The 18,867-nt window shown below is 34.6% G+C and overlaps 1 protein-coding gene across 1 annotated transcript in view; it reads left to right on the top strand.

The window, feature by feature from the left end:
* Positions 1-18,867, top strand: part of GBE1 (1,4-alpha-glucan branching enzyme 1) — a 291,610-nt gene that overhangs the window by 97,200 nt on the left and 175,543 nt on the right. Inside the window, exon 3 of the mRNA XM_027102661.1 lies at positions 7,382-7,497. Coding sequence (XP_026958462.1) covers positions 7,382-7,497 — 116 coding nt within the window. The remainder of the gene's footprint in view (positions 1-7,381; positions 7,498-18,867) is intronic.

The raw sequence follows: 18,867 nt of genomic DNA, 5'->3' as shown, positions 1-18,867 counted from the left end.
TTGACTTATTAAATTTTCTAATTTTATAAATTGTTTACCTGGTCTTATAGTCAAAATAAAGCAAGGTACAATCCTACAAAACTAATCTGTGTTTTCCCTCTTCATATACATAATCATTTCTCTTCACTTTTTGGGTTCTATTTTCATGCTTTTTGAAATCATAGGTAACTACATACAGTCATCCTTCAGTCTTTGGTGGATTGGTTCTGGGACCTCCCACACCTGCAAATACCAAAATCTGAGGATGCTCAAATCCCTTATATAAAATGATGTAGTATTGCGTTTAACTTATGCACATCCTCCTGTATTCTTTAAATCATCTCTAGATTACTTATAATACTTAATACCACATAAATGCTATGTAAATAGTTATAAACACAAAGTAAATGCTATGTAAATATTTGGCAGTACATAGTAAAGTCAAGTTTTGCTTTTTGGAACTTTCTGGAATTTTTCCCCTAATATTTTTGATTCACGTTTGGTTGAATCTGTGGATATGGAACTCTCTGATATGGAGGGCCAACTGTATATTCATTTACCACCCCCTTTCCTTCATAAAAGTATCATAATATAGATACTATTCCTATAATAAAGACACATAGTTAATTCTATTTAAAGTCACTTTTGGCACACTTTTTTTTTTTGGTCACGGAGAACGTTTCTTCTACGCATGCCTTTAAGAACAGTTTAGTGAGTGAAACTCTAGGTTATTTAATTTGTTCCCTAATTTCCAGAAAGCTGCATATCATAGGACTGAGCATATTGTTCTTTAAAACGATATTAGCATCCCATTGGTTCTGAAGTTAGTGGCATTCTGACATACTCTAGATTTTGTTCTTGAAAACCACAGCTCTCCTAAACTAATGTATTTTAAGAGCAGTTTTCCCTAAGAAGTAATGCTGGAGGTCTTAAGGTTATTTCCAGGGTGCTATCTTCTAGCAGAAATTTGATGATTCTCAAGTAACCATCTGAGGAGAAGAATTATCTGGAGGGGAAAAAGAGAAGGTAATCAAAAAGCACAGGGTTATATGTCAGGACTGCTGTTCTCCACCTCCAAAAATTGTGTGGTCCTTCCATAATTCTGGGTAAGGGCAATGCCATAGGAGGTTCCTGTTCTGGATCTTATGACTTCTTGGAAACAGACTGGATGCTTCCTTGACATGAGAGAAGTCCCCAAACTTCCATCATGACAAGCCAACTTTGCATTATAAATCTATGTAAACTCTGAATAATATGAAGCTTGAAACAATTAAACAACATTGTTTGATGAGGTAGGGTGTTTACTTGTTTTAAGGAGGTGATATTCCAAATATTTAATAATTTATGATGTAAGGGATATCGACTCAGACAGGAGGTGACTGACATCTGCCATATAGGCCAGTACTGGGCTTGTATTAGATCTGATATTAGATCTGCCACATCCAACAGGGACCTTACTTCACTAGCTCAGTGAAGCCTGCTTATGGCAGGGGTTGACCCAAGTACGGACCACATTGTTCAGCACATTGGCATCTTCATCAAAGGTGTGGTTCTACATAGTAAGTTGGGACCATTTCAACCATGCATAAGGAATATATATATTAAACTGAGAAACTCTACAGAAATGAGGTGGCTAAGTCCTGATGAAGAGAAATACTTTACTGTGAGTTAAAGAGTTTGGGAATATTTGAAGAAGGCTGACATTTAAGAATTTTATGTGAGGATTATTACATTAGAAAAAGAAAGGTTGTTGGGCTTGAGATAATACAGAGTCTGTGTGCCTGATGCAGTGACCTTAGTTAACGTTTGATCGCCTGTGCCGAATATGTGTTTGCAGTTCATGTTAAACTGCGCATCACACATCGTTTCTTTTCCATATCTCGATTTAAATTTGTCTGCTGGTTTTGAGTCTATGGAAAAATAGAATCTTTTGCATTATAAAATATGATGATGAATTTCAGCCTGTTAGTAATAAAATACTTATTTAAATGTTTGCTTTTAAACTGTGTCAGGTTATTCAAACTTGATAATCATCGAAAGTCTTAGAAAATGTTTTAATAAAACAATTTATGCAAGCAGGAAACATGTTCTTAAAACACCAAGACTAGAATAATAAGTACACATTGCTTTAGGGGTACCTCATCCTTGAGCCTAGCAATGTCTAGGTTATGGCAGGAAATGACACACAGAAAGGAAGATGAGTTAAAATGTTAACACTTAAAAATTTTAATGTTACTTTTTTATGTAGAAGCCTTCAAATTTATATTCATTGTCTGATCAAAGTGGCCTGTACTTTTTAACCATGCAATCTATAGTGAGAATATTATAAGAAACATTTTCTGTAGACATTTATAGCAGTATATTGAATATTGGTCTTAATATATGTTTTCTTTTAATGTTCAAATTTTTGTTTCCTCACACTGACACATTCAGATTCCTTAATATATCAGGTCTGTTCTGTAATCTTCATCTCACTGGTCATCCTTCTGAGCTTTACAACCCTAGTGAATCCCAAATTCTATATCCTAAATTTCATGTGAGTAATATTTACCTTGAGGGATTATTAGTGATAATTTCTATTTCAGAATTTCCTTGAGCTACTGACTTGGAACATTATTTGGTAATCTATAAATCTAATCTAATCCAGAACATCACTCACAAAGCTATGAGCAGAGAACACCTGAAGTCAGCCGTCGAGCCAGGAAGTTGATTCTCAACGTGGTCCCTCAGCGAGCAGCAACATCACGTAGGGACTCTTTAGACATGCAGATTATTAGGCCATATTTCAGATATATTGAATCAAAAAACTCTGAGGGTGGAGGCCAACAGTCTGTTTTAATCAGCCCAATCTGCTTTAGCAAGTGATTCTGATGTGAACTAAAGCTTGAGAATCACTGAACTACAGAACTCCCAATATGTAGTTCTGTGTGTGATAGAGAAACAAATAATTGTCACAGGTGGTGATAGGATATTTTTGGTCCTGTCCTGAGACCTACATAGAGATACAAACTATTTGCATTAAGTGCTTAATTAAAATTAATTCTATCTTGTAGATTCAGGATATAAAGTCATGGAGGATTAAAATGAAAAATGAGTAATCTGGCTCTAAAAGTATGCACTTTAGATATATCTAATATGCCTTAGAACCATTTATCATTATTAATATTACTTTACTTTCAGTTATTTTCAGGAATAAAGTTTCATGACACTTAAGACTTAAATTCCCGGGCTTCCCTAGTGGCACAGTGGTTGAGAGTCTGCCTGCAGATGCAGGGGACGCGGGTTTGTGCCCCGGTCCGGGAAGATCCCACATGCCGCAGAGCGGCTGGGCCCGTGAGCCATGGCCGCTGAGCCTGTGCGTCCGGAGCCTGTGCTCTGCAACGGGAGAGGCCACAACAGTGAGAGGCCCGCGTACCGAAAATAAAAAAAAAAAAATTCCCCCAAAATGTATCTTTCATCTCTTATTATTTTGCCTTCTGTGTTTTTCTAAAAAAAATTCAATTTAAAAACAAAACATTCACTTTTGTTTAATATTTTTACACCAATCATTGGATGTTTAATTTTTATTTACTTATTTTTAATTGTGTCCTTCCACAATTAGTTCCCACAGTCATACCTAAATATACCTTAATGGTAGTTCCTTCTTTCTTAACCAAGGACTTAAGTTTATGAGAAGAGATCCAAATCCAATGACTTTTCTGACTATTCTGTACCTGGACCTTAGATATCTGTATCCTGTAGAATAAAGCTCATCTTATTAGCTATTTTTAGAAAACAATTTTAGGGATAAACTGGTTTTATTAGAATAAAATCTTTCATATGCCTGCAGTACAGTAGAGGTGGTTAGTTTGGTTGGTGCCCATCTTTCAAATGGAAAGAAGCAATAGTATTTAATAAAGGAGGAAGAGTAAGGAAAATTTAGGGCTGAACACTGATTGGAGAAGGAATCAAGGAGATAAAAGACTAGTGGTGGTGTGGCTGAAGAGGGATTTATGTGGGAGACAGCTGTCCAATGCAAAAATCTCAAGTTGTTTGATGTATGTACGCCTCTTGCAAACCTTCCCCTCTCTCTCCCTTATGAAACCTTTAGTATATTCTACATTGCTTATGATGGTTGGTAGATGGATTTTCTTTGGGAGCATATGTGAAGATGTTCCAAATTTTTCTTTGAAGATTGGAGTTCAGCAAGAAAAATGTACGTGTAGTAGAAGTTAACACCAGGATTTCCATGAAGAGGAGGTGTACTAATGAAATGAAACTCTTGAAAATGATAGAAAAAACATTTTTTACAGTGTAGGATTAGAAATAATCAGCATGTGTGTTAGTGTCTCTAAGACACTATGAAAGGAGAAATGTGATTCAGTAAAAATATTTTTTCTTTATACAAATATTATAACATTACCTGTTTAAACAGATCTTAAAACTCAAGTAACTGCAAGCGGAAGAACTATTTCAACTGATATTCAAAAACTAATATTCAAAACCACATTTATTTTTACATTATTGAAAACAGCTTTTAAGTAAATCTGCATAAGAAAATTTCCCATATAATTGAAGTTTCACTTTCAAAGTAACAGTCTTATTTATAGTTGAATGTTTAGAGGATCCTATATTATATATTTTACTCTTCGTTTTGGTGTACTGTTACTCAGTTTAACCTTTTCTGGATGAAATCTGAATGTCATTCTGAACCCTAATTTTCAGTTTGGCATAGAGCAGGGCCTACATTAACCACTCAGTACATATTTAATGAATGAATGAATGAATGAACTAATGAACTGTACCCTTTATTTTCAAATCTAACCAGGAAAAGATCTGCTGCTGGTCTTAATTTTATTGTCTTAAATGATTAGCTTAAAAAGAAATTCAGTAAATGTATAAAGTGTTACACTACCTAGATCCTCATATTTCAAGCTGTTTTCCTTCTCTCTAATTATGCCCTAAATTCTTTGCTTTGGTAAAGGAATGTCACATCATAAACAGGTGAGATGTATTTGATGTTTTAGGGGCAGAAGAATATAGTAACACAGAGCTTGTTGAGCTGTTCCTGAAGATAAAACCGCCTTTAGATATTTTCAGATTGTCTTCTGATGGGGAGTAGAAAAATGTTTAGAAGGACCTTTATTTACATGTTGTTTCTTATCCCCACTCTACCCATGACATTCAGACTGGCTGAGAGTGAAAAACCTTAAGGCTAATGTGGTGAAAGTATTGGCGTCTAAAAGAAGAAATCATAGCATAAAACAAGCTTCTTGGTGTTTTTATTATCTCCTTAGTTGAGAATCTAATTTCATAGCACTATAGTGCATAGCATCACAGGGGCTTAAGTTTTTTTTAAACAGTGAAATATTTTAGGCATAAACAAATAGGGGAAAATGTAATAAGCATCTCTGTGTACACCACCTACCTTAAAAAATAAAACATTACAGATATTATTAAAACTTCCTGTGTTCCCTTTCCTCTACCCAGTGGAAATCACAATAGAATTTGGTGTTTGTCATTCTTATTTTTCTTTTGATATTTTTACTACATACGTATGTATCAATGTTATATAATATTGTTTTGCATATTTTTTGAACTTTACATTAATGGTATTTCTATACACCTTTAAAATGAACTTCAATGTTTTACCTATTCCTATATATTGAATATTTAATCCAATCAGTTTATAGTGTTATATTACATCCTGTTTAATTATACCATGATGTATTTACCCATTTTGTGGCTGATTTAACTTTCAGTGGCTTCCATTTTTTGCTATTGCAAGCAATTCTTCAGTGAACATCTTTGAATACTTTCTTGTGACCATTTGTGAGAATTTCCCTAGGGTATTACCTAGGAGTAGGATTGTTAGACCCCAGAGTTAACATAGCTCCAACTTTGCTATGTAATGCCAAATTGTTTTACCAGTTTGTACCCTCAGCTGCAGTGTTATTTTGTATCCTTGCTGACTACTTGATATTTTCAATCCTTTAGTTTTTGCTAATCCAGTGGATGAGAAATGACATCTCACTGTTGTTTTAATCTGTTTCCTTAATTATGAGTGAGCTTGAGCATCATTATGTATGTTTATTGACCATTCATATGTCCTCCCCTGAATATCTTTGTTGATTTTTCTATTGGTCTGTATTTTTTTCTCATTGATTTATAGATATTGATATATTTTGGATGCTCTTTCTTGGTATGTTCATTACAAATGTATTCTCCCAGTTGGTAGCTTGTCTTGTCATTCTGTCTATCTATCTATGTATGAAGGAAGATAAGTCTATAATTTTTGTAGTCAAATTTATCAGGCTTTTCCTTAAGGTTTTGTATGTACGTGTATGTGTGTGTACATGTATGTATTTTGTCTAAAAAACACTTTTAAACCCAAGATTATAAACATCTTTTCCTGTATTTTCTTCTAAGCATTTTATCATTTTGTCTATCATATTTAAACATTAATCTATGTTCAAATGATTCTTCAGTAATATTATTGGTAGAGATCCATTTCATTTTTTTTTCATAAGGATCACCAATTGTCCCAGCACCACTTATTAAACAGTGTGTCCTTTACTCACTGATTTTTGTTTGTTTTGTTTTTGTTTTTGTTTTTGTTTTTTGCGGTACACGGGCCTCTCACTGTTGTGGCCTCTCCCATTGCGGAGCACAGGCTCCGGACGCGCAGGCTCAGCAGCCATGGCTCACGGGCCCAGTCGCTCCACGGCATGTGGGATCTTCCCGGACCGGGGCACGAACCCGTGTCCCCTGCATCGGCAGGAGGACTCTCAACCACTGTGCCACCAGGGAAGCCCTACTCACTGATTTTGAATGCCACCTCTATTACATGTTAAATTTCTATGTGTCCATTTTGGCTTTTCTTCAGCATCTGTAGTCCACCTCTCCTTTGCCTCTTGTAGTTCATAACCTTCTACCTTTCTTGCTTGAGGCATTTCTTTAGATTTTAACTCAGTTCTATCACATACTTGTGGATTTGGGTAATATGATTTTAATAATTTTTCACCATTTTTTTTCTACCATAACATGTATTTTATCTAGTTGCCTAGAATGCATTTCTATTTTTTTCATATTATCTCCCTTTGTTGATGGTGTTTCTTAAAAAAGGACCCATCATTCTATTTATTGATAGAAGTAATACAGTTGAAAGTACAATGGAAAATGTGTTTGTAATCTTTAATCTTTAAAGTTTGCAAAAGGCAAACTTTCAAATATGCTTTTAAAAAATAAGTTAAGCATAACCTGCTTTTTCTAAATGACTAGTATTTTGTTTAGTACCTTAGAAAACAATGTTTTTTAGGCAATTTGATTCTGTATAAGTAGGCAGTATATTATACTTTGATTGAAATTTATTGAGTATTAGTCCTATAATGCTATTGTTAATTGATCATCTTTATTTTTTCAGATGATTGGAATCCATTTGCATACCCATATAAAAAACTGGATTTTGGAAAATGGGAGCTGTATATCCCACCAAAGCAGAATAGATCGGTCCTAGTACCTCATGGATCCAAATTAAAGGTACTTTCCTCCCTCCTGTTTTCATTTGAACTTACTATTTTCTTTTTGCCCTGTTTGAAAGGTTTGATTTAAACTATTAAAATGTAAAGTGATGCATGATAATTATGGGAGAAACAGTGTAAATTTTTAAACAGAGGAAAATTTAAGAGAAGTCATCACAAATTGAAATGTGTTAGACTGGAATTGTTTGGTTGGTAAGGTACTGAACTTACTAGTTGTATTATTATCAACTTTGGAAACCTTATAGAAGGATCACTGAATAACTGCAAAAGTTTAGTCTGGAAAACAGAAAGTTTGATTAAAAAAAAAAAAAAAAGAAACCTGTCTTCAAGTCAGCCGGGCAGAGAATTTTTACCTGTAGAGACAGACTTGATGCAATTGACTTTGTGATGAGCCACATAAATGTGGGAGGCTGTGTTGGAGACCCATACCTTTTGGGGATACGATTTTCTTGACCTCTTTCTGCTCTTTGATATCAGGGCTGTTGCTTCTCCTGTTCTCCTTGGATTAGCCTAGGGGCCTGCCTGTCCTCTACTTCCCCTCTGCTTTGGCTGACCATGCAGCTCTGCATTTAGGGTGTGCAGAGCCAGCACAGCTGCCCTCTTCTGTCTCCTCAAGGGAGGCTTGAAGGATGGGTCCCAAAGTCTGGATTACCTGTCACAGATTTGATTACATGAGAAGCGATCTAAATCCTTTAACATTTACTTGATTTTAGCCCATGCTCATATAATTATATAATATTTCCATGTTCCTTGTACCTCTTTCCCTTCCTTGGACGTGTGATAGCATTCATAGCATTTTTCATGATAGATTCTGTAACTGAATTATATTTTTATTGGCATTTGTTATTTAACAATATTAACCAGAGCTACTTAAAGTATATTTAAAATAAAAAATGTGTTGTATGTTTGTTTTGCAGTTTTTTACAAATAATGAAATTATAAGTGTACCTGACAATACTGAAATATTGCCACACATAATATAGTTACCAGAAGAGCATACTGTCTGGAATAAAGAGACATTTTTATATGGGATAGCAGCCAAGGTTCATCCTAAATCTGAAGTGAAAAGGAGAAAAAGTAGCTACAGTATACAATAAGAGGGATTTAAATTTAATATATATAATCCCTTTTCCAAGTCAGTATAAGCTTCACGAGAGCAGGGGCCTTTGCTGTTCTGTTTGCTAATACTGTATGTTTTCAATTCTTAGAAGAGTGCCTGGCACAGAGTAGGCACTCAAAAAATGTTTATTGAATGTTAAAGCCATTTTTAGGCCCAATCTTTGAAGGAGTAAACCATAGAGCTTGATTTTTCTATGGTCTGTAAGTCCTGATTTTAGGAAACTGTGAAGCAAGGCTACTATTATAGTACTGATTTCATTGTTGCTTTAGGTCTTTTGGACATTTGTTTTGTTATATTTTGTTTTTAAGAATTGAAATTTCCAGTTTTTTAAAGTGCTGCAGAAATTTTTTTGTCTTCTTAAATTAGAAAATTTTATGGGCTCCAATTACCTACTCTTTGCATTAAATGGCGGGTGAATTAATTAATTTTTTACAGTTTTTAAAATTGAAGTATAGTTGATTTACAATATTATATTAGTTTCAGGTATACAACATAGTGATTCAGTATTTTTATAGATTATATTCCATTTAAGTTTATTACAAAACAATGGCTATATTTCCTTGTGCTATGCAATATATCCTTGTTGCTTATCTATTTTATAAGTAGTATTTTGTATCTCTTAATCCCATACTTCTATTTTCCCCCTCTCTCCTATCCTCTCCCTACTGGTAACCACTAGTTTGTTCTCTATATCCATGAGTCTCTTTCTGTTTTGTTATATACAGTGAATGAATTAATTTTCATGTGTTGTTTTTATACATTGGGAAAAAATGATTACTAGGAATGAATGCTCATTAACATATACAGTTAATAATTATAGGCATTTGCCTCTCCCATCCAACTCTAAAATTTTTATATTTTCTCCTATGGTCTGAGTGTTTGTGTCCTCCCCCCAAATCATATGTTGAGATACTAATTCCTGATGTGATGGTACTAGTACATAGGGCTTTGAGAGGTGCATAAATCATGAGTGTATAGACCTTCAAATAGGATTAGTGGCCTTAAAAAAGAAACTCCAGAGAGATCCCTAGCCCCTTTCACCACATGAAGATACAACAAGAACTCTGCAACCTGGAGAAGAGCCCACACCAGACCATGCTGGCAGCTGATCTTGAACTTCCAGCTTCCAGAACTGTGAGAAATCAATTTCTGTTGTTTGTAAGCCACTCAGTCCCTGATATTTTGTTATAGCAGCCCAAATGGACTAAGGTGCTTTCAACACTATGCTATGTACTATACTATGCTTTTCTTCATAAATTCATTTGACCTGGATGAAATGAAATAATAAAAAAAAAATTTTTAAAAGCATCTTTTACCTTTTTACTTAAAAAAAACTATATCTAACAGTAAACATTCAAAAAATATCAATCAACTGTTGTGTAATCTTTCTTCATTATTATTCTGTAAAGATTTCAGTGAGGATAAATTTACTGGAAATTTAGGCCCAAAGTATCACTCATAGTGTTTAGATGTTTCAAATTTTGAGGAAACATTTAGATGCTATTATAATGTCAATATGGTGATATAATTAGTTTTTCACTTATGGGAAATGATTTATCAGATTTTCTTTGGGGGGGGCTGGGGTTAAATTCTCTATTAAAAATCAACTAACTTAAGGTTTTTGGCCTTTCAATCTGAAATTGTCCCTAGGTAGTCTACCTTGGTAATTAAAAATCTTGTCTTAAATTGAACTTGAAAACTTATTTCATCCCACAAGGGATTGACCTTTATAACTCACTTGTGGATGTTTCTCTTACGAATTATCTGGTAACCATTCTCAAAAAAGAATATTGCCTACCATTGAAATAATAGCTCTATTTTCTTTCCAAATACCTGGTCTTTTCAATTGAACACTTTGGAAGAAGATAGCCCATTGCTTATATGGTCACGTAAATGTCTCCTTTCCATGTATTTAAGTGAGTTTACTAAACAAAATATTTAAAAAGTAAAGTAATAAGGTGAGGAGGTCAGTGAAAGACCCCACGTCAGGAAAAGTGAGAGGTCGGGGAAAGTGAACTTGAAAGGTGGGTTGGGGGCAAACTGAAGAATTCCTTTCTTTTCTTTTGATTTCCATTTTCTTCTCTTTTTAAAAAAATCATTCCTATTAATATCCATATGACTAACAATGGCAATTAAAATTGTCTTCTTTTAAGTGTTTAGGATGTTTATGCACTTTAACTTTTCCTTGCCAAATCAGTAACAAAATGGACTAGGATAAAGGTTTTTTGATACCAGACTTTTAACCTTTTTGAAGGATCATGTATTAATCATCTAGAGCTACAATAACAAAATACTGTACTGTGGGTGGCTTAAACAACAGAAATTTAATTTCTCACAGTTCTGGAGGCTGGAAGTCTGAGATCAGCCAGCATGGTTGAGTTCCAGTGAGTTCTTTTCCTCGCTTACAGATGGCACTCACATGGCACTAATCTTATCAACAGGCCCCATGCTCATGACCTCATTTAAACCTAATTATCTCCCAAATGTCCTGTCTCCAACTACCATCACAGTGGGGTTAGGGCTTCAACATATGAACTTGGTGGGGGGCACAGTTTGGTTCAGAGCAGATCATATTGCTTTCTGAATTATATTTAGATGTTATACAATTGATTGGTAGAAAAGGGTCATGGAACTTAATACCTACATTTGCAGTTTTCTCAGATGAGACACATGAAAGAAATTAGAGATTATTTTACATTCATATTTAATTTAATCCTCACGGTAACACTGTGAGATAAAATACTGTTATTATATATTCATTTCATAGATGAGTACACTGACATTTAGAGAGGTTAAGTAGATGGTATTGCCTGGACTTGAATTCAGGCTTGTCTAATAGCAAAGTCCATGGTCCTAACCATTGTGCTACACTGCTGGTCAAGCTAAGGGTTCATAGAGAGAAAAAGGAAAAAACAAGTGATACAGAGGAAGTAGAACTTGAGCCTTGTCTCAGGTCTAACTAATTATTTTATACCATAATTGCTTTTGCTTTTTTGTGTGGGGACTATTGTCTCCATTTTTCAGTGTGCTGAGTATTGAAGTGACCTTCCCTGAGAATAGAAAGGAGATAGAAAGTTTGTGGAAAGAGTTTGCATTTTAGAGAATAAGAGATCAGATTGATTACATAAAGTGAAACTAGTTATTGAGGGCTAGAATGAGATTGCTAGGCAGAAGGATGCCACTGGGCAGGGATGTGGCATGTTGAAAAATTAGTATCTGCATATTTGCTTAAGAAGGTTAATCTCATAAGCACTTCATCCTTTATTTCTGGACTATTTTCTTGTGTCATTTCTTCATCTCTTTCCTTCTCTCCACATTTTCTGTTTTAGGATATTCTAGTATTTCGATATTGAATCTCCTAGATTTTCTTATCTTTTTGTCAAGTTCCCCATCATTTTGACTTTCTGTTCCATTTTGAGAAGTTATCTTCCAACTGTATTATTTTAGTAATCACATTAAAAACATTTCTAATAAAATGCCTGTGTTGTCTAACTTTTGTGTAGATTCTGTCATTGTTAAATATTCAAAGATAGTTTTATCTTTTTGAAAGGATTATAGATGTTTTATTTTTTCTCCCAAGTTTTCTTCTTGTTCCCCCACCCCCTCACTGTTTCTTTCAGATTTTCTTTTCCTGTGTGTTTTTGGTTTTTTTTTAGTCCCTTGTCTTTTGTGTTGCAGGCTGTCTTGAAATGGCTGGTGATCCATGGTAATATCATTTTAGAATGAGTTAGGAAAAGACAATTGAAAATTCTGTTTTTGGTGTGCTTTGTTCCTGGTGATCTTCACTGTTGGGTAGTCAGAAAGTGAGATAGCCTTTATATTGATGGAAAGAAGTGAAAGTTTTTCTCTGGGGTCATTTAGTTTTTGCAGAGGTGAATCTTCCAGTCTCTTACAAGGGATGGGTGTAAAGGGTATGGAGTGGAGGAAGTTTTATGTGGCTACTGGCATCCTTGCATAAGGACAGGGAAAGTAGATAAGGGTCCCAACTTTCAGTAAGACTGAATCCCCCTATTTTTAACCATATGATTCACACCTGCCATTTGCTATGCTCATTGTCTCTGAACTTGGAGCCTTCCTAGTTCAGTGTTTTTCAGAGAGTGAACCTCTGATCTCCCATTTGAGGGGTGAGAGGTGGCATTTTGGAGGAATACACGTTTATCTGTATGGGTCAGGGAAAGGCTCTGCTGAAGAGCCTACAGTGCCCTTGTTTAACACTGCATCTTACCTTCTGCCATAGTACTAGAAGCCTCCAGATGCTGAGTTTCCCAGGGCTTCTGTGAAGCAAACTGACCAGCTCTCTTCAGTTTCTTCCTCTGCAATAGCAGATTTTAATTTTTTCCTGTCTACTTACTTCCTTACCACTCCAACTACTTTCTAAGTTCCAAAAACTTGTTGAAATTTCTGTTCTCTTGTTGCCTCCTTTTCTGTTTTTCTCTGTTAATACTTTTTGTATTCCTTTGCTGTTATTTATTTTAACAGAAGTTTGGTAGGTTTGTTATTTTGATTACACTTCTTAAACCCCCGTATTTAAAAGAAAGCAGAAAAAAAATACATCTTCCAGATAGAAGAATATTTTATAATTCTGGGGCCTCATTTGAGTATTACATTCTTATCGCATGCCATGATTATAAAATTTTGGTCAGACTGATTATTTCTCGCTTGTGGTGTCTTTACATATTATTATATGTGATAAAGATTTTCTTCTCTATGACCCACAGAAAATCCTTTACTCACTTCACTTGTTACCTGGTTCAACTTAATCAACCTTTAAGACCCTGAAACATCTAATTGTGGGAGAATGTGTAGGTCAAATTAGATGCACTTTCCTTTACCACAGAGCTTATAATTCTGTGTTTGCAAAATACACCATGAATGTTAATGAACCTAAATAACGTACTAGGAAATGGTCTTCCTCTGTAGATGAGAATAAAGGCTTTTTAATTGATTCATTTTTCTTTTGTTTTTTTCTGAAGCTCTCTAGAATGTTGGCAGGAAACACAAAATAAATCTGTAAATTTCCAAAGCAGTCTTTTTACCAATATTTAGCATAACTCTGTTTGCCTAGAGGGTGGGTGAGGTAGAAAGTGTGAGTGTTTCCTTCTATTTTGAGCGTGCTCCACATTAATTTATCAGATTTTACTCTTTTTCTTTCTTAATATCTTAGTTAGCACATATTTAGTTTTATATTTTCTGCACTCGACATATTGCACTGTTTTCCCTGGATGTATGTGAAGAAATAAAAAACAAAATGCCTGCACTTTGAATTTATTGCCCACTTGGAGAAAACTCACCATAAACAAATGAGTCACTTGAGCATTCTGTGGCTGGTAAGGGAGTAGAGGAAGAAGCTTATTTATTTTTGAGAGGTTTATAACAGGAAAGTAAGAATAAGTAAATAGAATATGTGGTTGTTTCTTTTTTATATTTGTTAGTTCCTTTCATTTTTGGTTAAATATTAATGGGGCTAAGAGGGGACCCAAGAACAAGATGACAGGGAGAGAGGACAAGGATTAGAGATAGATTCTTAGGAAACTGGAAAGATGGAAAAGAATAAAGGTCACAGGTTGAATAGTTAGTTAGGGAATGATTATGGAAAGAGATGCATTTTAAGCTTGGTCTTGAAGGAGTTAATGGATTAGATTAATGAATAGGTTGTCAGGGGTCTATTAGAGAATAAAAGAAAATAAAGTTAAGCAAGATTATACAGGAATTAACCAATTCTATATGAGAGACAGTGGTCAGTTTGACTTGTATTGACTTATGAAGATGTCACATGTGTAAGGAGACTAAATGGAATAATGAATCTATTTTAGGAAATTTTACTCTAAAAGCGTGCAGGGTCCTACAATTGCTAAATTTTGACAGAGATTATTTTTTGCTTTTTCTTAAATCCTACATTTCTTACTTTAAGAAAAACCTCAATAATTAAAAAAAATGAACAATTTATTCTTTAACCTGTGGTGTTTTTTGACCCTTAATGATCTTATTTTTTTTTCCCTGAGAAATGTTCATTCTCTCTCTTCTAGAGCATATAAAAATGCTGAAGTAATCTTATTATCAATGAACAAAAAATAGTCACTGTTAATGGATCCTGAATGTTCTTTCTTTTTCTTTTATGTCATAAAGATTCCTAGAAAGAAGAACTTTACTATCATGTACATCTTCTCTGTCTATACCCTCACTTCCAATTCATTGTTTTCTATCCTCTCCTACTCTGATTTAATAAAAAATAAAGTAAAATGGTCCAAGTAGCTGGATGATGATAATTTAAATTTAAGACCTATGAATGAAGCAATATAAATCTCATTTACCATTATGAATCATTTGAACCACATATTCACATTAGTATTTCATATAAATTTATAGATGATTTCTACTGTGTCATGGCCTGTGATAGGATCTGAATCTTCTGCAGTTCCTGAGTGATCATTTCTAGTTATGTCATGGGTAAAATACATTCTTTTGCTGTGTACCACCTGCCAACTCAAACTTGTCATAAATCATTGCTTTTGCAGCTTACTTGTTAGCACTTTCTTTTCTTATGGCACATCCTGTAGAAATTCTTTTAGTGATGACTTGAGATCTTATGTATTTGTCTAGGATTTTATATTTCTGGTTTTGTCTTATATCCAGTGTTGCTGATAAAATCCTGGTAATTTGATTTTTATTCCTTTGTATGTAATCAGCCCTTTCTCCTGGTAGTCACTTGGATTTCCTCTTTATCCTTCATGTTCTAAAAATTTCACTATTCGCTGTCCTAATACAGGATTTCATTCATTACTCTTTTCTTGAAATGGTCTTACCCTCATAAATCATCTTCTCCTTGGTTCTCATTTTCCCCCCATCCATTTTCATATTAGAGCCATAGTCATCATTCTAAAATTTGAAATCTTCTCATGTTATCCTTCTGACTATAAACCTTTGTGATAAACTCTCCCCACACCTGATTTGGTTATAGACAGGGTTTTCAAACTGTGTGACAAGAAGCTGACCAGGTCAGTTTTCAGATTCTCCAGCACTCATCTGAAATAAGGAGATTCCTTTTCTGTTTTATAGTTGGGCTCCCATGTATGTTTATGTCTAAATAATGATTTCTTTGTTTTAAAAGAATTGAACAACAATGACCTCTAGGCTGAATTCCATACTCCTTAGCTTACCATACAAAGCCCTCCATGCCCTGGCCATTGGGTTCCTCTCCAGCTTTGTCTTTATCCTTGTCTTAGTCTGTTTGGGCTGCTATAATAAAGTATCATAGCCTAGGCGCCTTATGAACAACAGAAATGTATTTCTCCCAGTTCTGGAGGCTGGAAGTATGAGGTCAGAGTGCCAGCCTGGTAGAATTCTAGTGAGGGCTCTTTTCTGACTGCCAGCTTCTCATTGGTAATGTCTCTTCACATGGCGGAGAGCAGAGAGAGGAAGCAAACTCTCTAGTGACTTTAATAAGGGCACTAATTCCATTCCTGTGAGCTCCACCCTCTTGATCTCATTCTAATGCTAATTACCTCCCAAAGGCCCTACCTCCTAGTACTATTACACTGGGGGGGGGGTGGGTTTCAACATATAAATTTTGCAGGGGGCACAAACATTCAGTCCATAACAATAAGGTATACTGTCCATACTGAATTACTTGCTGTTGCTTAAATGCTGTTCTGGTCATATCTCAGCAAATGCAAAGACAGCATCCCTTTTATGTGGAATGGCTTTCCCCTATTTTAGTAATCTGACAAACTCCTAGTCTTTGATATAGAGTTTATATGCCATTTATTTTTGGTGAAGTTTTTCATAATCCCGAACGCCACTTTCTACTTACCAAATATCCCTTCTGCCATAAGCCTCTCTAGAGCCTGTTTCCACTATACTCACTGTGATGATATGTACTTATAGAGTGTGAACTTTTTGAGGACAGGGTCAGTGTCTTGGTCATCTTTGTGTCTCTGGAACCTAGTAATATCTGATTCATAGAAGCTATTCAATAAATGTTTATTGACTGCATGGATGAAAGGGTTAGGAATCATTAGGTAAGTACACTTGCTACAGTTGGAAATATTTTTGCATATGCACATTATACAGAAAGTGAAAGAAATTTATAAAGTGTGTTTCAGTAATTTTAAATTTTCTATAAGTTTAGGCATCTTCAGCCTGTAGAATTGCTGTTTATAGGAGGAATGCTGTTGATACCAGGGTTAAAGACAAGCAAACAAAATAACTGAAGTAAGCAAATATTGGTCTGGAAATCACAGTTTGTTTTAATGAGTCTTTAGCATTTTCTATGTTACTTTTAAAACAAAGATTCTTGTGAGTCACTGTCTAGAGAACTTAATATTAGAAAAAAAGTTTGCCTTTCTCCTGAAGATTTGAAATGCTTATTTTCATCTTATGGTTCCCCCCCACCTCTTTCTGTTGTCTGTCAGAAGACTTAAAACTTAAGTGAATTGTACACTTGCAATAACCATCCAGCTCCAGTCCTAGACCATGATCTTAGCTCCTTGCCCTCCAGCCCTTCTCTCCTTCTGACCACTTTCATTGTAACTGCTGATTTTTTCTTCTCATTTTATTTTTAAGTATATTATATTTTAAAATTGTGAGTAGTCTTTTTTTCTTTTTTTGGAAGTAAGAAGAATATAAATTAAATGTACATAAATCTGTGAATAAGGGCAGGGAATTATTTCAAATCAGGATTCAAATCTGTTTTAATATTTCTTTAAATCACCTATGAATAAATGGACAATGCCTAATTCTTTTTCCTTATATAGTTCAGAACCAGTTAGTTAGGAGGCTACAGAATGGATTTACTATGGGATGTGCCAGAGGTCAGAGTGTTTAGGCGTTTAGATGAGTACTATGAAGAGAGAAAAGTCCACTTATGGGATGATGTCACTCTTACCCCAAATAAATAACTAGATGTTACTTCTCTCTGCATAAAGCACATATCATCTCTGTTTTAGACTTTTTCCTCATGGAAAGCTTTCTCTAACTTTGAAGAATATTTGCTTTTGACACAATGAAATAGAAATCTGGGATGCACTGTTGCTGTATGACTGTTTTATTTAAGGCACAATAGATTATGGTGAAAGAAAAAATAGTTCAAATGTCTCTTTCACATATGTAGATGAAAACTTATTATACCTTGCATATATTAAGCCTGATTTCCTAGTTTTCCATGGTAGGGCTCAGGATTAGAAGCTGCTTGGATTATGTAGTTTTGTTTTCCCTTTTCATTTTCATCTAAAGCCCTGCAGAGAATAGGAGATTGTTGGTGAGATATCAATGGCAGTATAGGGATTGCTTTCTGTAGTCATTATGAATTAAGAGCTAATGGGTAGCTTTCTTTGATAGCTCGTTTATAATTGAATACAGATAGATGAAAATCAAACACAAAGGGAACTCAATTTTATCATTAATTTTGACTTTGTTTAACAGATGATTTCTGGGCACCACAGCAGCCTTCCTAATTTGTCTGTGTATGATGAAGAAACTAATCATACACAGCTCAGAGAACAAATAACATACGTTTCCCAAAGAGGTCACCTTCAGAGACAAGTACAAGGGAAAAAAACCCCGCAAACCTGTTGATTTCTTTCTTTTCTCCTATGTTTTTTCTCTGTTTACCTTCTTTTAAAAATGCAGTACGTAAAATAATTTCATAATTTAAAATATGCAGTGATTGACTATCCAGAAGTTATAGCCTAAACTAGGCTATAAATATAATCCGGTTTGTTCCTTGTAAAAGGCTTCCTTTCTTTCTTTCCTTTATCGGATAGCCCTTACTATGTGCCAGTTCCTATTTTAAATATTACAAATATTAATTTATTTAGCCCTCATAACAGCCCTATTGGGAAGGTCCTATTATCAATCTTCCCCATTTTTTCAGATGAGGAACTGAGGCACAGAGAGATGACATAATTTGCTCAAAGTCACATAGCTAGCTGATATCTGGCAGAGCTGGGATTCAAACCCAGGAAATCTGGCTATAGAGGTTGTGTTCTTAACATTATGTTATGTTGCTATAATATATTAGTTTAATTACAGCTCCTGTGATTTCTTGATAACTGTTTAAAAACACCACCAAGCATAGCCTTTGGCTAAAATGATAAACCTTTGCAAATCCTAATATGTTTTTTTAGAATACATGTTTTCCTATGAGCAAGTAGCAAAGACAGTAATGCATTTGGGAGCACACAGAAACAAATTTGACATTGTTTAATTTTTAGGAATATTCAATAGAACATATGCTATATGTAATATATA

The sequence above is a fragment of the Aethalodelphis obliquidens genome, unplaced genomic scaffold (assembly GCF_003676395.1).
Source record: "Aethalodelphis obliquidens isolate GAN/ISIS:26980383/991018 unplaced genomic scaffold, ASM367639v1 scaffold1, whole genome shotgun sequence".
Lineage (NCBI taxonomy): Eukaryota > Metazoa > Chordata > Mammalia > Artiodactyla > Delphinidae > Aethalodelphis > Aethalodelphis obliquidens.
The sequence above is the reverse complement of the archived record's forward strand: the minus strand, read 5'-3'. Positions and strand labels throughout refer to the sequence as shown.